Here is a 21,417-nt window from a genome sequence, read left to right as displayed (position 1 = left end):
CAAAAAGCAAAAACAAAAAAACCAAACCCGATCAAGCCTCTTGTTCTGCTTCCTCATTTACAGGAAACACAGGTGACAGGAGCAGCCCGTGAAATGACCCCCCACGGGGATGCAATCAGTAAAGCCAGACTGTGGGAAATGCTGCAGAATAAATGACCTTGTTTCCTCAACAAAAAACTTCCCAGGAAAAGAAAAGAGAGGTGGAGGGAGAATCTACAAATTAAAACAGATTTATTAAGGGACATACCGATAATGGCAATGTACACACCTTATTTGCATCCTGATTCAAACACACAGGACCGTTGTTAAATGTTTTAGGTGTGATAATGCTATGCTGGCTGTACATTTGTTTAAAAAAAAAGAAGTCTGGATATGACATCTGGAGTTTGCTTAAAAATAATCCAGGGGCCAGGTGTGGTGTGGAGGTAACTGGGAAGGTGCAGGATGAAGCAGGGCTGGCCACGTGCTGGTGACTGGGTGCAGCTGGGTTATGGGTACATGGGGCTTCAGAGTACCGTTATCCCTGATGGAAAGTTAAAAAATACTTAAAAGGTATCCAGAAAAACTGGCATGACTATTTGCCTTTGGAGAGGGAAACTAGATGTCTGGGGAATGAGGATGGGGAGACTGAGTTTTCATTATTTTGTACTGCTTGGATTTTATACCATGACTTTGTATTATCCATTCATGAACATAAACTCAGTTTTTTTCTTTTTTTTTTTTTTTTGGCCTTCCCTTGCGGCATGCGGCATCTTAGTTCCCTGACCGGGGATCAGACCCAGGCTCTCAGCAGTGACAGCGCACAGTCTTAACCACTGGACCACCAGGGAATTCCCCATAAACTCATTTTTAAAAAATCACCCAATTTAAATAACAAACTTCAAAGTGAGTTCTTGATCGTACTTTTCATCCAAGAAGTGCCTTTATTTCATTTTCTTCCAAAGAACAGGTTAGGTTCTTATCTCCTTCCTTGAAGAGGGGGAGGTGTGTGAGTCCATGTTGCAGGCCGGTGATCTCAAAACTCTCCAATGTGTGATACTTCCACGTGGTCCTCAGGCGGCCGAGGTCATACATGATGGGTAGTACAGGCCTCCGCCCCATGTATCCTCAAGCTCTTGCGTGTGGGTGGGTGCGTGGGGCGGCTTGAGCAGCTAGGGCCGCAGAGATGGTAAGCTAAGGAGTTAAGCCCTTAGAGCTGCCAGACAATGTCATTTGAAAATACCAGGTATGAAAGAGAAGTAACAGTCAGCTGCTTTCCTTCAATCCAATTTCTAAGCAGTGTGATCGATCAATTTATAAATCGATTGGCTGTCTAATCCACCTTGGCAGTCTTCTCTGAGGCCGACGCCACCGCCCTCGGCCAGGGTGGGGTGGGCCCCACATCCTCGGCAAGCTCCGCTGGGGACCTCCTCGGGAGCCTGCCTGACTCGGGGGCGGGGCGGGGTCACTGCAGCTCCTGGAGCAGGCGGAGAACGTTGGCTGTGTACGGGTTCTGCTGCCCAGTGGCCCCCCGTAGCTGCACCGGGTGCAGGCTGGGGTGGGGAGGTGTGAACTCCTGTGGGCAGTAAAGCTCGTTCAGGAGGAGCCAGGTGGAGTCGGGGTCTGCCTTCATCAGGTGGAGGAAAAGGCTGTGGAGAGGTGGAGAGGGGAGTGAGGGCACGAGGGAGGGCTGCTGGTCCTCCACCCCAGAGGCTGCTTAGCGGGCTCTTGGAGAAAACAATGATAATCGCATCACTCTGCACAGCAGAACAAAGCCCACTTTCGTGCCTAATACAGGGCCATTAGGACGGTCCCAAAGCCTAACAGAAAGGGAGGTAAAGAGCTTCATATCCATTGACATAGAGAAAAGGAAAGCAGTTAGTCTGAGCAGCACAATATTGACATCAAACAAGCTCTTGGCAAAGAAACCGGTTAAATGCTGGGCTATAAAACAGTTCTCAGAAGGAATAAAATGGATAGGGCCCACCCCTCATTACAGAGTCCACTTCGCTCACAGGACCAGCCCCAGTGTAGGGACTCCCTCTCCTGCTTGGGGAGCCTGGGCAAACCCTCAACTCCTGAGTCTCAGGTCCTTATCTCTGACCCTCCAGCATGCTGCTGAGCTCAGTAGTTGGCCCATTTCTGGCCCCTGAGAGCCATGGATTCTCGGTGGTCTGGATCCCATAGAGGGATCAGATGCAGTTATTCTCCCATGGCAGGATCGGCTGAGCCTGGCTCTGGGGACCTTTAGCAGAGGCAGAGCACTGGTGCCCTATACACGACATGAACACAGCTGAAGGGCCGGGGCCTCGCAGCACCAGACACCCACCACGGGTGAGGTTCTTTATCTTGGTCTGAACCGTGGGGTCACAACCCTTTGCCTCGTATCTGCTCACATCCCATTTCTGAACGATGCCCAGGCCACTGTGCCTGGTAATCCAAGTGTAGACTTCCTATGCCTGGCTGACTCAGCGATTCGGAGTCTGGCTTTTCAATCTCGGGAAGGATGAGGCCCTCCCCTAGCTGGGCGGCTCTCTCTCAGCCACCCTGCCCATCTCAGCTCACGTATCACCCGTGCAGAGAGGGTGGCCTTCCTGACCATGTCACCTAGGTGGTTGCCCCTTATTTCTCTCTCTCAGGACACCCTCCCCAGCATTTATCAATTGCCTGTTTATTGACCATCTCCCATCTCCCTTCCTCACAGCACAAGCCCCTGAGGGCAGGGACCATGTCTGTTTGGTTCACTGCTGTATCTCAGGCACTTAGCACGGCACATGGTTAGCATTCAACCAATACTTGATCGAACAGGTTTCATGTTTAATAAGGGACTTATTATGCTGCACACTAATGATTTCAGATGGCATCCCTCTTTGAAGTAAGTTATATTCTGTAAAATGATCTAAAGGAGAGGTCAACTGCTCACTACCAAGGAAGAACCAAGGATGTTACTAACAGGAGTCACGTTACCGCAGATGTCACTAGCTGTATGGCTTGCCTCCGTCTCAGTTTCCTCATTTCTAAAACTGGGGATGTACTTCACCCAGGGTTCTGCTGGGGTTTAAACGAGAAAACACAGATCCAGCCCTACACAGGGCCTCCCACATGCGATCCCTGTCTACCAACTAACAGCGGATAGAATCTATTTGATGGATCACATTTTATTTTTGATGACCATTCCTAGGAGCCTCTCCCGTACTGCTGGGCATCAGACAGGAATGTAAATGCCTGCTAAACAGAGCTATATTCTGGTTTTTAATTTCGTTAATCTAAAAAGCCTATGCCGTCAGGGGATTTGGGTTTTACTTCGGTGAAACCACTTTTTTTTTTTTTTTCCCCCGGTATGCGGGCCTCTCACTGTTGTGGCCTCTCCCGTTGTGGAGCACAGGCTCCGGACACGCAGGCTCAGCGGCCATGGCTCACGGGCCCAGCCGCTCCGCAGCATGTGGGATCTTCCCAGACCGGGACACAAACCTGTGTCCCCTGCATCGGCAGGCGGACTCTCAACCACTGCGCCACCAGGGAAGCCCCGGTGAAGCCACTTCTGCTTTCTTCCTTGGGTTTAACAGACATATGCTAAGGAGGCAAGGGAGACAGGTGGAGGGGGCACTTTGACACACTGTCTGGCCTGTTTTGTGCCCAAACAATTTAAGTTTTCTTTACTTAGGATAATCTTGAGTTTATAACCTCAGCGGTGGTTGCTGGAGAAGTGATTAGAATATTCTAATTCATCGTTTCCACTTCACCGCAGAAAGGAGATGGGGCCTGCGTGGGAGACAATTTTTGTTTAAAAACAAAAATATCTTGATAATTAGAGTGGCAAGGGAAATTATGAAAAAAATGCACCAAAAATGGGAAGCAGATTTCTATTTACACGTGACACAGTTGACAGTTTTCCCTGGTGCCAAAGACTGTTAGAATGCAAATGGTTTCATTTGATTTTTTTTTTTTTTTCCCCTTCAAGAACTGGAACAAGCTGCAGCATGGGCGCACCCTCAGCTTCAAGGAGTATTTTGATCTGGGCGACACCCGGCAAAGTGGTGCCGTGGCCCAGTTCAGTCACAGCTCTGTTCTGACTTACACGGCATGGAAACGTCGCAGTGTTCATTTTTGGTCTCCTTTTTAACTTACTAAATGCGGGTGTGGTACTCGTTGGCAGGAAAGGAAAAGGCAGGAAGCCACTCTCTTTGCCCTTCGAGATCCCTAAATAAAATGCCAACAGGGAGGCAAAGGAAAAATCGTGTGCAACGTTCATCTTCTTTTAGTAAGCTAGAGCCATACTCTTGGACGAATTATTTTGGGTCTCACTTCTGAGCTCTTAAAGAGGTAGAATCCCCAGAATGGCAGGTGGCAACGCAAGTTTCTTTTCCACCTCTGCGGCCGGGAGCAAATTATTTTGCCTTTGTGAACCTGTTTCCTCCTTCTCCAAAGGAAAATAATCACACCTACCCGACCCTCCTCACAGGTTTGTTCTGAGGCTCTAAGGAGATGAGGTGCAGGAAAACACTCTGAAGTGTATAATGAAAACACTGTTCCTTCCAGAGAGTGTGTGTGTGTCTAAGGAATAATTATCACTACCAACCCTGGCAGCACTGCCATACCATGGAAAATTCTCAGATGCTCTGTAAAGGGCAGAACATTTGTCTTTTGCTTCCGTCATAATTTCCTTCATACTGACTTGATAGGGGTCCCAATTCTCAGCCACTGGGGTTGTAATTTTGTCCATTACTTTCAGGAAGAAACGAATGTAATATTCTTTGCCCTCTGCATGCCTGAGGTCGGGAGCAAATGCCGTGCCATGCAACCAGGTGGCTGGCAGGCATAGCTGTGCTCTTGCTTGGCAAAAGGCATGCAACCCGCTGAACTCTAAACACTGACAAATTCTGAACCTGGACCCCTGTTTACTTTGAGGCCCTGGGAGCTGAGCCTGAGACCCAGGAGGTCTTGTCTGAGTACTCAGCGGCCCAGTTTTTCCCCAAACTCCAGTATTGCTTTGTCCTGGAACCAGTTCCTGCCCTTTCTGAGCTGGCGAGAGGGGCTCCCAGACAATGAAGGGAAGAAGGCTGAAGACCTCGAAAGCATCCTTTTGCATAATCAAAAGACAAAAGACAAAGAGGAGACCTCTGCTTTGAAGTGATAGGAGTAACTGCCTGGAAAATGTTCCTAACACATCTTGAGACATGGTCGAGATGGCTGTTGAACATGCCAAGTGGCTGACTCCATCTTTTTTCAAACCCAAAGAGAAACACTTTAAAAAAATATATGTACACCATTTAACTCCTGAACAAAAATTTCTTTCTCTTTCCCCCAGGCCCGAATCAGTGGCTCCAGGGAGCCCAGTTATCAAGAGATTATCTGGTCCCCAGAGTTTCGGGAGGCACTCAGCTGTGCCTCCTGCCTCCGAGTGTCCTGAGGCGAGTGATTATCTCTCAATAACCTGTAGGGTCCTGTAGCTTAAATGATAACTTGACTTTAAAAAATTTAGAACTCGCTGTTAGGCAGTTTCTAAGCAACCTCTGTTTCCATGGCAAAGAAGCCTGGTGTTTATACTGATTTTTCACTTAAAATGCGGTTTTATTGAATTTCACTTCATGCAGGCAGCCATTTCCCTGCACTTCAGCCCTATCTACAATTGACGGGTATCAGTAAGTACCTAATAAACTCCAGACACCAAACCAATAGAAGGGACTCATTCCTTTATGATCTATATCAGGTGATCGGAGTGACAAAGCTGGGGGTGATGTCGCCTGGGGAGTTGGGAAATGTGCTGCTAGAATCTGGCTGGCCGGGTCTGGTTCCCTCTCTGCGTGGTTCACCAAATGTTTACTAGCACCTGGTCCAGCTCAGGCACTGCGTCAGGTGCGTGGGACACAAAGACGGATGGACAAAGGCTCTGGCCTCAGGGCTCCCTGTCTGGTGGGGAGGACAGACTGACCACAGAAGCCCATGATACAATGTGAAGAGGGCCAGGCTCAAGTCACAGAGCCGGGGAAGGATTCCTGAGGTGGGGACATGGCAAGTCACTTCTCTGTACATCAATCAGATCAGTTCTAACCCCCTTCCAGCTCCAACACTCCCAGCAGTTCTCAAGCATAGGGGCTGGATCATGGGCCCTTTCACCCCAAATGCAGCAAAAAGACACCCCTCTGTTGAAGATGCAAATATTACAGAGTATGTCCTCACCATCTTGGGTTAGACAACACCTGCTCAAGGGGAGCTCTAGAAAACCTCTAGCCAATCGAGGCACAGCAAAGCTAAATAAACTTAACTGAAATTCAGAGCTCCCAGCTCTCCTGGGTGACAGGCTATTCTTTCTCTGTCAATTACTTGCTTGAGGGATCTGCTGCTCCTTGTCTCTTTCTGGGTTTATAAAATGCTCTCATGAGCTGTCTGCGTAAATGCCGGTGGTAAAGGACTTGCGGCTTTGTGATGTTTATTTATTTATTTATTTCGGGGCATCTGAAGAAGTTATTCAGGGTGTCTCCTTAGGGACACGATACAGGCTATCTCTACGTGGGCACGACTAAACGCAATCGGAGGGTAAACTCACTTGTTGGAAAGCAGGCACACCTGCAAAGTTATTTTGGCTTCCCTGTTATTCCCCTTCTGGCAGAACAGCCTTCGCACTCTTTTTTTCTGTGGCCATCTCTTCTCCCGTGACTCCGTACATGATGATGCTACAAATGAGGTTGTGTGTTTCCTTTTAAATAAACGGATGCTCAGGGTGTCGACGTGTCCGAGCCAGCAAGCAATGGGGCAATGCTTCCATACTCAGTAATTTACTCTAATGGGTCTCGGTTCATCGGTTAACCAGTATTTCAAGCCTGTCCTTTCTTGCTATTCAATTTAGCTATCTTCCCCTGCACGCGGGTCGTTTTTTGTTTCTAAATGTTGGAAATGGAGGATTATGACTTGAAGCAACAATTTACTCTCCAAATAAATACTACCAATTACCTCTGCAGCTATACATACTCATTCGACTTAACTCTATTTACCTGTTCACAGTCATTCATCTATCGATCGCCAACCCACACACTCACACAGAGGCCGATATTAAAAATATTTAAATGCAACGGGGACAGGATTTAAAACCATAAACACCAGTGGAAGCTTACAATGATAATCGAGTCCCTAAAGTACCACAAGACAAAGTGCCATAGATGCTGTGGAATGACTCCATTGCTTTGTGCATATTTAAAAAGATATGGCACTGAGAGGCCCAATCTGTTACTGACAATTCAAAAATAAGCCAGAACCAAGAAGGGTTTAAATCCCACTGGGGCAGAATCTAAAAGCAGCCCTTTCCATCTGGCCAGCTCTCCCCGCTCCAGGCCCCACCTTCGGCCTAGATCCCATGATGACAACGCTGCTGGGCGCAGATTTCAAAGTGGCCCCGGCCGTCTGCACTCTCAGGCCGCATGCAGCGTTTCCTGGTCCTCCCTGGAAGATTCACACCCCTGCAGATAAAGACATCTTTGTGGCAACCTACCTGTTTTGCGCCCCCCTGCCCGCCACCCCCGAACTGTTTTCCTGTAACCCACGCTCTGGCACTAAGCCAGCAGCCTCCACTGATGGAGCCATCAGAAACAGCTCTAGGAAATGTACTTCTGTATTTACTGCAAGGACATTAGGAATAATCAGTCACAATGGTACCTAGCGTTCTTCTAACATGGCCCATGGGGAAATTTTCTCAGGGTTCAGCACCAAGGGAATTCCAGAGCTGTGCTTCCTTCTAAAAGCTTTCTTTTCTTATTTCAGTGATGACTGGAATTTGTGCAGCAGATGCATTTCCCTCTTTGCCTTGTCTGTTAGGAGGCCCAGAGCCATGCTGCAGGCTCATCTCTAGCGGAGGTGAAGAGTTCAAAGCCTGCATTTTATATATTAACCTCAACCCTGGCTTCACCTTGTTCTCCCTCTTATTATTTTTCCCTTAAAAAATGTCTTCACTTCTTATTTACCTTGCTGCATACACTTAAGTTTATAAGATGCTTTAGGTCTTTTTTGGAATGAGGAGGAAGTTTAAATACTGATAACAAGTATTATTGATTGACTTTTTAACTCTGGGCTGACATTTTGTGCTAAAGACTAATATACATGACTTTACTGAATCTTTGTGATAATTTTATTAGGTGGAAAAAATAGATATGCTTATTCTAGTCTTGTAGATGAGGAAATTGAGACTTCGAGAAGGAAATTAATTTGCCCAAGGGTATACCACTACTGAACAGCGATGTGAGGCCAACTCTACCTTGATCTTCAGCTTAGAACTCTCAACACAGGACGTGGCTAATAAGAGACTCTAAAGCATCTTTTAAATAAATACACATATAATAAGACAATTGAGGCCATGTCCTTGGCTACTTTACTTGGTGCTGAGATCATCAACATTCACTCCTGCCTCCCCTGCAAAGGGATGAAATGAGCACCCTGTGGTCGGTCAAGGCTTCTGATATTTGAAATCTACTTTGTGCACGTGGTCCACCTACCAGGCTCGATCTCCCGCCAAGAGCATCGTGGTTCCTGACCCAGTATGGCATATACAAGTGCATGTAGGCCCCACACTCGGCTTTCCAACTGGGTGGTGAAATGGATGACCCTGGCAGATTATCAATCACGTGACAACACCAAGGAAGCAGGGGAAGGGCTGGCTGCATTTGATTTTAGTAGCACAGAGGTCCCTGCCTTCAGATCTGAAACTCAGCAACCCACTTTGTCTGTAATCTGCATGGCAGATGTCTCTTATCTTTGACACCAGGAAATCATGCCTATATATGCACAGTGAACAGCTTCAGATCTGAGTGTATTTTTAGAACAATGAGCCTTGAAGAGAAAAGCAGCAATGCCTGTCAAAAGATGGATAATGGGAAAGCTAAATACTTGGGTCTGGATTTGTCAACTATTAATCGAATGTCAAAAGGGAAAACATTAGGAGTGCCCTCATTTCCATAGGAAACGGCTTTGCAGCCCAAGCTCAAACAAACTGCCCCCACCATTTAAGGGGATGAGCTACTAATTTCAAGCTCAGCTGAACTACCGGATCACCTCTGTGGCTCCTGATCCATTCAAATATAATAGGCCCACGTGTGAGAGGAGTTGGGGCTCTGACGGGGATGAAATGAAAGAGCCTCTGCCAGTCTGACTTCCTCCAGGGTTTGAAGGCAGCGGCTGCATTTTTGATGGGCTGGGATCCTACTGCTAGAAAGAAAGCGGGGAAGTCAGTCAGTAAATGAACCTTCAAACTCTTGGTCCTGGCTTCTCATGCAAAAGGCGGTAGGGGGAGGTAGAACAATTAACATGAAAGAGATCCTTCTGAGATGAAAACCCCAGTTTAGATTTCAGTCAAGATGAAGCAGGCTTCCAACAAGAAATTCCATGCCCAAGTGTATATGTGTACATGTAACATACACACAACGCATTATATATTTGGCAAATTTATGTATCTCCCATAAGGGTGTGTATACACACATAAATAAAACTCCAGAACGTAAGCACCACGAGGGCAGAGGCCTCCTCTCTCCTGCTCCCTTCTCTTTTCAGTGCCTACAACAGTGCCGGGCACACAGCAGCTCCTCAGCCAATCAGCAGAATGAATGAACGCCGAGCGTACTCTCTTACATATTAATGCTATTCATCCGCATGATGGTTCTGGAGGAAGGTGTTATCACCGAACCCAGTTTACAGAGGAAGGAAATGAGGTGCAAGGAAATGAAGTCATTTGCTCAAGGTCACAGAGCCAGTAAGATGTGAACCTAGGTTTGTCCACCTCCAAGGCTGGTGCCCTTTGCCCGTACATACAATAGCTAAGCGAGGAAGATGGGAGGGCCCTCTCCCTTCCCCACCACACACATCAGGAACCACAGCACCCAGCACCTGTACAACCAGGAGGTGCAACAGGCTGGTCACTACTTGCTGGCACCCTGCGTCCCCACCTGGGTTCTGGGGTTGACAGGTGGAGGTAGGACTGGGGGGTGGAAACCACGTGGCCTAAGAGCATTGTTGGGCATGGACTTCAACTTTTAAAAAATAGATATTTCCTAGTTTTGTTCCGTTTAGCCCCAGGGTGGAAGACTGACTAATTTATGCACAAGAGAGGGAGCCTCAGAGGCTGCTCAGAGAGAGGCCCAAGGAGTGTGGTTTTAATGGAGTTGAGTTGAACCAGGCTGAGAGCATGTACTGGTTGGAAGGAAAAAAACAGAAATTTGGGGAATGTGCTCTCATCTCAAATTCCTTTCATATGCAGGAAGGAAGAGCTCCGTGGCCAGGAAGGCACAGAACTGTGGAGGCCCACTGCATGCTGGGAGCTATCTCAGAGGCTTCTAGGGCCACTGGAGAATTTATATCAGTTAAGTCTGCCAAGGTTGAGATGCGGGCGTGGCTGATATAACCTGTTATTTTGTAATCCAGTGCTTATTCTCAGGGACTCGGCCTTATTTACAGCTCATGATATGCTGACCCCTCTTCCCATACCCCAAATATGGTTTTCTCATTTGTTATCCACTGAAGTCATTTAACTAGGTGGACTCTGGGAGAGTCGGTATTTTTTCTTGCATGGCCAGTTCACAGTGACACCTGGTGGTAACAAATGGCAAGGTTACACCCTGCTCTTACCCCCGCCCCCCAACCGCCCCCCACCCAACCAAGTTGCAAGATTTATGTCCCTCCTTACAAGGCACATTTGCTAGATAAAAGCATTAAACTGGAATGGCTTCTCCGTTCTTAGCATTTACAGCCTTGGTTGTATCAACCACCCCCTGATCAATTTCCATTTCTAGAGTTTACAGCCTGGATGTAAAAGCCTGCCACAAAGGCTCTATTTAATACGACAAATTAAAAAAGCAAACACAGGCTTGGTCATTCTTTGGAGCCAGGAGAAGCAAACAGGAGGAAGGAAAAATCCAACTGTAATGCACACAAAGAGGAACTTTCACGGAGCTGCCGAGTTCGCCTCCATTCCAACGTGAGGGAGGCTGCTCTGCAGAGGTCCCCACCGCCACCTGCCAGACCTACAGACACAGCTGCTCATCCACCTCTCTGAGAATGCAGGAGGCCTCAGAGCAGCCACCTGCCCTCACAGGTTTCCTCACCAGCCCCGCCTGATCCAAAGCCAGCCAGTCAGCTGCCCAGTGTCGGAAAGTCACTACTTCTGAGGGAGCTGGGGCGTCTCTGGGTGGCTCTGGCTTTCACTAGTTCTTTTGAATACGGAGCTGAAGCTTGAGTTTTTGTAACCCTCTGGCTACAGATCTCCCCCTTGGGCCCTGGCAAAGAACACACAGCCTTCTCTTCTCCCCTGAGTGGGTGGAGGTGTCACTGACAGCTGTGTGGGGAACACTGAAGGGCATGTGTGGAAGCGGGGGGCTGGGGTGGAGGCTCCTGCAGGGGATCAGGTAAGAGATGAGGGTGACCTGGCCTGCCCTGGCAGCTTGGAGGTGAAGAGAAGCAGTTTGAAGAGAGGTTTTGCAAGTTAGGTAGACAGGCTTCACTTCTGGAATGGATGTGGGGTGTGATGGAAAGAGAAGAATTCAGGACAAACAACCGGATGGATGTGCGGCCACCTGCTGAGCTGGGAACTCTGTCTCACTCAGGGACCTCATTAGTTCCCGGAGGTCTGACTGTTTTCATACTAATTGGCCCACCCATCTCCCTCTCTTCGCTCTGTAATGAGACTCACAAAGAGACCAGATTTCCTATTGTCCCAGACGGCTTCTTCCATTTAGAGAGCTTATTAATTTCTGAATCAAGATGCCAAGTCAGCTCCTGATCAAGGACAACACAGATATTTTTTTCCCTGACTTCAAAATAAGTTTGCAGATGATATGTACGTAAAGCAGTCAACTTTGCACTTCCTCCCTGCCCCACCCGTCAGAGGGAGGTCATCTGACTCAACCTCAAGTGGAACAAAGATGTGCTGCAGTCAGGCCTCTGGCTGCAATCTCCTCCCCGTCAGGCACCTGGAATTCCAACTCAAGAGTCAGTAAGGTCCAATTCGGGTTTAACTGCTTTCAGTAGCAAATAAGGAAAATTAGAAATGAAAAGATAATGAATTGTGAATATAAGCTTGTTTGATGGGTCTAAACTTGAAGGATGGGTATGGGGCGGGTGTAGGAAGAGTAGAATGGGACAGGGAATGAGAAAACCAGATCTTTGGGACTCTTGGTTGTAACAGGCACCCAGAAGAATTTGCTTCAAGATGGATTCATCATGTTTGTGAGTTGTACTTTAAGTCATAGCACAATTAGCTTCAGGAACACTGCCCGGAGGAGGACTATTTTCATCCTAAGTTGGTTCTTTAAGGAATAAGAATGTCCGGGGACAAGAAGCTCTTTGGGATGCATCCCTGTGCTTGAGAAACCATGATGGATTCTGGGCCTAGGGGATGTGACAGGAAAGGGACAGAAAGAAAAAACAGAACTGGGGAAATCAAGAGCAGAAAACTGCAAAGGATAATAAGTCAATTCAAAGAGATATTTCCATCGCTCCAAGAGAGTGCAAGGCTTATAAGGGAGCAAGTTGGCTTTCCTCATTTCACAGACAGAGCAGCCTTTCAGCCCTTCAGGGAGTAAGATGACGCCTACCCCACCAAGGAAGATCAGGGACACATTTCCAGAAGCTGATGAAGTGGGAAGGACTGTTTCTTTGCCCGGGGAGGTGGAGCTGCAGTGCCCAGAGCGGCAGGCAGTGCCAGGCCAGACAGGCCGGCTTTCACCCCAGCTGCAGATGTCCAGGGCTGGCAGTTCCAGGGCACAGGCTGATCCTGGCTAGAAGGAGAGCTGGGGAAAGGGGGTCAGGGTACATTTTGGGTCTCAAGTCTGGGGAATGCTCCTGTGCTCAGAGTTTTAGCTTTTGATAAATAGCCTTTAGGACTCTAGGAACCAGACATAGCTTCTCCTGTTAGAGGTGGTACAGCTACTCTCTAATAAGCAAAACTCTTAGAAATTAGAATCACATAATTTCAGAGTTGAAAAGGCCCTTTAAATCATTAGTCCAGTGGTTTTGAACGTTTCTTGGTTCACAGACTCCTATTATAATTGGATGAATGATGTGGAATCTGTCTAGAAACAGATACGTACATGTCTGCTTGCACACACACAATTCTGCATACAATTTGTGAGGGTTCACGGCACCTGACACCCATTAAGATGCTCTGTGGAGCCAAGGTTTGCTAGATCAATAACCCAATGCTTTCACCTTGTGGATGAGGAAGCTGAGAGAGAGGTGCCAGGGTCACCTGGTCACCAGAAGAGTAGGGCCTAGAAGCCGATCACCCTCTGACCAGGAGAGTGCTTTGTCCCCTACAAGACACCACCTTTCTGCTTTTTGCCCCTTTGGAATTGTTGCTGATGCTGCAGCAGCTGAAAAGGTTACTTTCAAAGAGAAATGTGTCTAGTAAAAATACCATCTCTAGATGTTGGCACAGTTAAAGAAATCATCTTAACCTGGCAAGAAGAGAGAGAAGAGAAAAGAACAGAGATGCCTCAACTCTGCTCCCCATTAGCAAATCATCTATAATTTAGGACAAACGTAAAGAGATGCGGGTGATCAAGGAGACGTACCTCCTGGCAGCCTCTTGTAATTTCACGGGCTGTTTGGCACTGAGGTAAATCAAGCAGGCATCAGCTACTTTATTCAGGTCACCCTCACCTGCAGAGAGGAAAAACAAAACAAGCGTTGGCCCTCAGGCTTCAGTGGGGATGAGCAGGCACCAACTGCTGTCTGATGAAACTGGAACAGCTAGGCAAGATGCTGTGGGCTCTGTACTCCATCCCAAGTCAAAAAACACAGCAAGGTAAATGGATAAATGAGGCCAAAGTGAGACGGAAGGATGTGCACAGGACAGGAGATGACAGGAGCATGGCTGAGTGAGGAGGGCAAGGATGGGGGTGAGACAGTGTACAGTGTGTGTGCCCAGGTGAGACTGGCTGGTACCTACCTAGGTCCAGTCTCTCACAGAGGGGGCCCAGGCCCTGCAAGACGGCCAGCTGCAACTTGAAGGCCAGCGTGTGGAAGTAAACTGGTCCAGCCCTGGCACTGATGGGAGCCTGGCTGACTAAAGAGCCAGCCAGCTTTGGCAGGACATCTTTGCAGAACCGGTTCCTTAGAAAATCGCCACACTTGCCTCCCAGGGTACGCAAAACCTGTGGAAACAGACCCCAACCCAGTGACTGAACGTTGCCAAGGCAGCGAGAGCACTAAAAGAATGTTTGCTAATTCAATTTCATCTAGGTCTCTGCTTGAAAAAGAAAAATAGAATTATTGCAGTTAATTCCTTGCCCACGGTTTGTGATTCTGACAGTTATGAATTTGGAGGTCTCTGCTCCCGAGGCATGGCTGCTTCTATCCATAAATACAGATTACATGGAGAATAATTCAAAGGAATCTTGGGTTGGATGAATAGTATGGTTAATACCTGGATTTCCCTTCCTTTTTTGTTAAAAAAAAAAAAAAGAGCTTAAAGCAGTTCACATAGATCATCTCTTGAATCTTCCTAACATCCCTTGAGGAAAGACTTGTGCTTTTAACTCTAGCTAGCTGAACAAACATAAACAGGCCCAGTAGCTGAGGTCCAGCTCAGCTGCTGCCACGTACAGGCATCGAAAAGGGCAGTGGCTGGCTGAGGTCCTTGGCTGGGTCAGGACAGGGTCCCCAGTGGGCCGAGCCGAGTCAGAGTTCCTTCTGTTCCATGGCACAATCTCTTATGTACATCACCCTCATTCCATCTTTCACGACAGGCAGTCTCTTTGCATGTCTTGTTTTAAACCTTCTCAAGCAGAACATATTGAAACGTTTTGCCCCACTGCACAAGACTGAGTATACAGGATAATAAGAATTTCTTTAAAAATTGGTAAGCAAGGGACTTCACTGGTGGCGTGGTGGTTAAGAATCCGCCTGCCAATGCAGGGGACACGGCTTCAATCCCTGGTCCGGGAAGATCCCACATGCCACGGAGTGACTAAGCCCGTGTGCCACAACTACCGAGCTGGCGCTCTAGAGCCTGTGAGCCACAACTACTGAGTCCGTGTGCTACAACTACTGAAGCCCACGTGCCTAGAGCCTGTGCTGCTCAACAATAGAAGCCACTGCAGTGAGTAGCTCCTGCTCGCTGCAACTAGAGAAAGCCCGCACACAGCAATGAAGACCCAACACAGCCAAAAATAAATAAGTTAAATAAATAAATAAACCAAAAAAATTGGTAAGCAAGGCATATCCAGGACAGAGAACATTTACCGACTTTGTAGAGAACAAGGCACATATTTCAGGGCCCTCAGCAAGACTGCACAAGGCCTTATGGACCTCAAGGGTCACTAATGGGTCTGGGAGTGGAAAAGCAGCCTCAGTTACAGTGCACGTATCTTTATATTTTTTCATTTTTCTATATTTGCTGTCATTTCAGATAAACTATTTTCATAAAGGAAAACGGCACATCTGAGTGACTTAGCAAGACCTCCCTCCTTCTCCTCTCCCCAACCTCCCTCCTTCCCTCTCCCCCCCCACCCACATGTGCGTGTGCGTGTATGTGTCATTTTGTGTATTTTGGTTTGGAAAAAAATATTAACGATTTTTTTATATGTTTTAAATGTAAGCTTACATTTTGGTCCAGTATATGCTGAAGAATCTTACAGAAACAAAATACTTTAGCCAAGTATATTAGCTGCATTCCTGGCGTCATTCTATATCCTACGCATCTTTTTTCTTTGTCTCACCTTGCTCACCCACTTCTAATTGATGTTAGCTTGCTATGGTAAATGTATCTCTGTAACTTGCCTTAAGTGCTTTTCAGAACAAGGAAGGATATAAATAAATAAACCAAAATATGTGTGCTAATATAAGCCAAACTAAGTCAGGGAGAATAATACCTTACATACACAGAGGCATTTCACTAAATAGTCCCACTTTATCCTTGACAACAACAACTATGAGAAAGGTGGGATAGGTGGTCATGGGCTTTGTCCAGAGTCACTCAGCTGGACAGAGGATGCCCATTGCTAGAACCTAGTCAGTCTTCATCTTGACTCTTGTGCCGTGCACAGAACATGGGCATGAACTCAGATTCAGGTACTATCACTTCCTAGCTGTGTGATCTTGAGAAAGTTCTTTAACTTTCTGGGCTTGTTTCCTCCTCTGTCAAAAATGGGGATACCAGTATCTTCCTTATAAGGCTGTTGTACGGAGATGAGCTCATGTGTGAAGTGCCAAGCATGTCGCCCGGCACAGAGGAGGTGCTCAATGAATACCGGTGGCCCTTTTCATCTACTAGTTCTCTCTGCTTCAAATTCAAAAGGAAACTGACTTTATTTTCTTCTTTGTGCTTTTCTTATTTGCCTATACTTTCTTCAAGGTATAGTAGGTCACAACTGGATAAAAAGAGAACTACCCCCAAAAGACACCACTGAGCTCTGTGCTCACTTCCCTCCATCCCCATGACTGATGGCGGTGGGGCAATAGTGCAGTACCTTGAAGGCTCTGAGCACTGCCAGGGGGTCATCATTTGTGAGTCGGTGCACAAGTGAGGGCCAGGCCCGATGAGCCAAGGGAAGGAGCTGGTTCTTGTGGGACTGCAGAACAACCACACACAGATCCAGCACATCTAAAACCTGCAAGAAAAGAGGACAGTATTTCGGCAGATAGTCAAGGCTTGAAACCAAATACCTGGGATCAAGTCACCATTTTAAAAGAGTAAAACTTAGAAACTCATGAGTCAAGGAAATCTTTACGAGTCCTGACTACATGCCAAGCACTGGCTAGGTACTGGGTGGGGGGCACACAGGGACAAAATACTTACGTTTCCTTTCCTTGGCTTATGGTCAACTGGGGAAAGACTTCAGATAACACCGAAATAACGGGATGAATGATTACTAATTGTGACAAGTACAAGGAAGGAAAGTCAAGGGGGAAATGCAAGACACTAAAGGGAGGGATCTATACCATACAAACTGTTGGGAGGGCTTCTCTGAGGAAGTAACTTCTATAAGGAGGCATACTGGAAACAGTAACGAGGAACACCCAGAGGAGGGAGAGCTTGCAATGCTTAGAAAACTAAAGCAGGGCAGCGTGAAGCGTGACAGAGGAGGGGTAGGATGGGACTGGACCTCGACGACGTCACATTAAGACTTTTTAATTTTGTACTGAATGTGGTGGGGAGCCGTGGAAATGTTCAGGCACGTGCTATGATACAATTCATGTTTTTAAAAAGTCACTCTGGCTGCTGAGTGGAGAAGGGACTTGAAGTGGGAGTGAGAAGAAGTGAGGAGGCCCTTGAGGGAGCCACGGCGCACGTCCACATGGGAGGCGGGGAGTTACGCGGCTACATGGTCGTGGCCGAGGCAGAGAAGTGAAGGGTTTGAGATCTGTTTTGGAGATGATATGGCTTAAATTGCTGAAGGACTCACTCTTGGGGAGATGAAGAGAGGAATCAAAAAGAGCTGCTTGGGTTCAGGCTTAGCAACTGAATAGATGCAGGTGCAGCTTAATGAGACAGGAACAAAGGAGAAGGAGGAAACCGGGAGGGTGGGTGAGATCAAGTTCTGTTACCTCTAAATGGAGAGGTCAAGTAGGCAGCTGGGACACAGGTCAATCTCAGAAGAAAGGTCTGGGGTAGACTAGATGTAAATTGGGGTTTTTATCTTCCCTGAGAATATGTTTCCTGATCTCTCATGTCTCAAAGCTCACTGAAGACAGACGACCTGCTCAGTGTCACAGGCAGTGGTCGCCACGATAACCAAGTGCAGGCTTCCCTCCTGCACATATGGGCCAGCCTTTCCAGAGCAGGGGAAGGTACACGTCTGAGTCAGGAAGACAGAGTAAGGTCTGCAGTAAACCCTTACTGGATGACTACTGTGTGCTGGTCACACGGAGACTGGAACAGAAACAAAGAACAAAACAGGCCCTGCCCTTGAGGGCTGAATAGTTAGGCAGGGGAATAAGAGAAACCTCAGGAGAGCAGAGTAGTACAGTGGAAATGGCTTTGGTATCACTGACTGGCTTTGGATTTGAGTTCTGTCACTAACTGGGTAAGTTACATCATACTTCAGTGAATCATTCCCCCTCTGCCTGGAATGTTCTTCCCCCTCGGTTTGCCCCTGCAGGGCTGGCTCCTTCTCAGCCTTTAAGTCTCAACTTAAACATTATCACCCAACAACTGGTCTAAATCAGAACGTAGCTCCCTCTTATTCAACAGGATTTGGTAGAGTAGGTTCCCAAAATGTGTTTACTACATGGGTGAATTTTCTATCATAGAACCTTCTTATTACCTTCATAGCATTTCCTCCACGTATATGTATTTGTGTATTACCCCTTTCCCCTCGAGAGACAGGAAGTTCCATGAAGACAGGGATCATGTCTGCTTAGTTTCCTTCTATATACCCTCTGCCTGACCTATAGCAGTCCTCAATAAGCATTTAGTGAATAAGTGAATAAGTGAATGAGTGTATATGCCATGTCTGATGCTAACTGTTTTATATTTATAGTCAATGACCCACTGAGGTAGGTACCATCATTTTCATTTTACAGATAAAGAAGTTGATGCTCAAAAAGGTGAACTGACTTACTCCAGGTGGCACGGCTAGTGAAGGGCCGAGCCAGGGCTGGAACCTGGGTATGCAGATCTGACTCCAGTGTTGATGCTCTCAATAGCTACAGTGTATATACGCTGCTACAAAGCCTCCAGAAGAGGGAAGACACTTTACTGATGTGTCAACCAGACACCACCAACAAAAGGCTCCTGAAGAGTGCCTCCTGAGTGGAAAACCCGACAATGCTAAGAAGTATCTCTGGGAAGACTAAACAAATTCCGCAAAACCCAGATGCTGAGTGAGGTAATCTGTGGGTCAGGGTTTCCCAGCCCCCACCCATGACCAGGGCAAAGTGCTCTCATCACTATCAGTAATGCATGGAGGCGGCTGTTTCTCACTCCTGTTTGGGGCTAGGGAGGAATGGGTCAGGCTGTGCTTTCCTTTGGGTATAAGATCTGCCCCCAGGTGATTCTGAAAGCTGGGTCCCCCATGCCCACCCTGCCCCACTGTCCTGTTATCAGAGTCACTACTGTATAGTTTAAGTCTTTGCTGATGGGGAGGCTGCTTGGGAAACTGCTAGCAAACAAGGATGTAAGATTAAGAAAAGTGTTGGTGCCAGGCCTAGGATGAAAATGGAAACAGAAACAGAGACAAGGGCTAGCGTCAGGCTTGGACGAATGACCACTTCAAAATATTTAAACCTGTGTCCCACATTAAGTCAGCTCAGAAAGTGATATCCTTTCCAAATCATATGACTTTTTCCCCCTTGGAGATGCAATAACGCTCCAAAACTTTGTGGTTTTTAATTCTACCAAGGGGACTCAGATCCCTTTTGGCCTCTGGGCTGATACATAAAGACGTAAGACTGGCATCCCACAGATAAATTCCTCCTGATGCCTTCTCTTGGCCACTGCACATGCACTGGGAGATAAGGGGGGGCTCCTTGCTCATCCATGTAGTCATTTCCAATAGACCAAACCTCAGTCCCGCAGCTCTGTGAATGCAGGGAAAGGGCCGCACACTGACCTTCAAGCGGATTTTCAGATTTTTGTCTGACATCAAGTGGATGCAGCGCTCCATCACGTCCGTGGCTATTTGGATCTGCACTGGCAGTGGTGGCTGCACACTGGGATCAGTGTCATTCTCATCCACTTCGGGAGGGTCTGACTGCTCCTCTGGAAAAAGAGCATAACTGGAGGCAGTGTTTTACGAGAGATGCCCCACCCCAACTTGATCTCCCAACTTCAGATAAGGAGTAAGACTTACAAGGGAAAATGTCTAGGAACTGATTCCAAGGAAACCATGTAAAATTTGGGTCAAGCTACGAGTCAAGATATTCACCAAAGCATTACCTGTAACAGCTAAAAACTGGGGGAAAACCTTCCATGTCCACTCAAGGGGGTACGGTTATATAAACCATGGTATATCCATACAATGAATGGCACATTATGAGGGCCTGAAATTTTGCATTTACCAAGGGCTTTAATGACAAGGGAAAATGCTTATGAAATAACATTGTGTTAAAAAGAGAAAAAGCAGGATACGAAATTGCATACACAATGTGAGCACTATTATATAAAGTTTTATATAAAGATAGGAGGAAGTTCAAAATATTAACAGAGACGGGGTCATGAGTTAATGGATGATTTTTATTTTTTCCCTATATCCTTAGTTTTTTCTAAGTTGCCATTAATAAATATTTAAAATAAAAACATAAGAGGGCAAGATTCTAATTTGGAGCCCCGAGGCTGGCAGTTCCCTGGCTGGCCTCTGGCCCTTTACTCTCTTTCCTTTCCTTTTGGTTCATCTTTTGACTAAAGGGGATACATGTCTGTCTTCTCTACCAGCCTGTAAGATCTTCTGAGGGCCAAGATGAAGCCTTACACATCTTGATATGAGGGACAACACCAGGGCAGCCTGGTGCAATATACAGGGATGGGGTTTGGTCAGAGGACTAAAGTCTTGCCTCCACATCCTATTAGCAACTCCTCTCATCCCATGTCACCTCATTTGAAAAAAGGGATAAAGCATGTATACCTCATCTGCTTGCTGAGAGAGTTAAATGAGATGCATGTCACCAGCTATTATCATTTTTCTCATTGCCTGGAGTGTTGCATTGCATGAGATAGGTGTTAAGTTTGTAAATTAAAACAACAAAAAGACTTGAGAGTTGCATGAAACCCTGGCCAAAATTCATCCCCTGAAGGTTATCCTCTATCTGCTTATAGCCTCCAGTCTCCCCACACCCTCAATACCAGCTGTGCTCATTTACACTGAGCTAAGCATTGCTCCCCTAAGTTTCTGCCATTTCAGTTTCCTCTGCTGGAAAAACAGAACCTTACAGTAGAGTCCACACCTGTCTCTAACAGATGCTGAAAAGATAAATGAAAATGCATTTGTAGAATGCTTGGATTTCTTGGAGGAAGGGACGTCAGATATATAAGGTACTCTTACTGTGGTTAAAATAAAAAACCCATGTCAAACCAACATCAATCCAAACATTCCTTACAATGCCAAGTGTGTGGTGTGTACTTGATGAACGATAATTATAAGAATAAGGCTGTGCTTTTCTTTCTAGAGGAGGATTTGTTGTTTGAAATTCACCTACTGCGAAATGTTATCTGAGGGATGTGGATTTTGCTACCGGAAGAAAGATTTGATTCATTCAATCTGCTCCTAGCCAACATCAACTAGAACCAGAAGATCCTAATCATGAAAGAATTGATTCAGTGACAATGCTAGAATTTCAAACAAGAATGGCAAATCTGGATTATGAGGGATCAAGATGCCTCTTCTTCACGGTTTCTAGGCTTGAGCAAGGGGTGCAGTTTATGAGAAGGATTGGGTTGGCTCAAGAGACAAAACTGAGAAGAAAAAGCCTGATAGATTTCTGATTAGAAAATTCTGTTCTTGGGGAGAATAACAACTCAACTCT

General features: G+C 46.8%; 1 protein-coding gene across 1 annotated transcript in view; it reads right to left on the bottom strand.

Annotated features, from left to right (window-relative positions):
- Positions 1 to 252: 252 nt before the first annotated feature.
- The window catches only part of TTI1 (TELO2 interacting protein 1), a 43,182-nt gene continuing 22,017 nt past the window's right edge, over positions 253 to 21,417 (bottom strand). Inside the window, exons 6-10 of the mRNA XM_060123023.1 lie at positions 19,509 to 19,657; positions 16,425 to 16,565; positions 13,904 to 14,108; positions 13,527 to 13,614; positions 253 to 1,628 (exon numbers count right to left, since the gene is read on the bottom strand). Of these exons, the coding sequence (XP_059979006.1) occupies positions 1,445 to 1,628; positions 13,527 to 13,614; positions 13,904 to 14,108; positions 16,425 to 16,565; positions 19,509 to 19,657 (767 nt within the window). The 3' untranslated portion in view covers positions 253 to 1,444. The remainder of the gene's footprint in view (positions 1,629 to 13,526; positions 13,615 to 13,903; positions 14,109 to 16,424; positions 16,566 to 19,508; positions 19,658 to 21,417) is intronic.

This window comes from Lagenorhynchus albirostris, chromosome 15 (assembly GCF_949774975.1).
Source record: "Lagenorhynchus albirostris chromosome 15, mLagAlb1.1, whole genome shotgun sequence".
NCBI classification, from domain to species: Eukaryota; Metazoa; Chordata; class Mammalia; order Artiodactyla; family Delphinidae; genus Lagenorhynchus; species Lagenorhynchus albirostris.
Note: the sequence above shows the minus strand (reverse complement) of the source record. Positions and strands in the feature narration are given on the sequence as shown.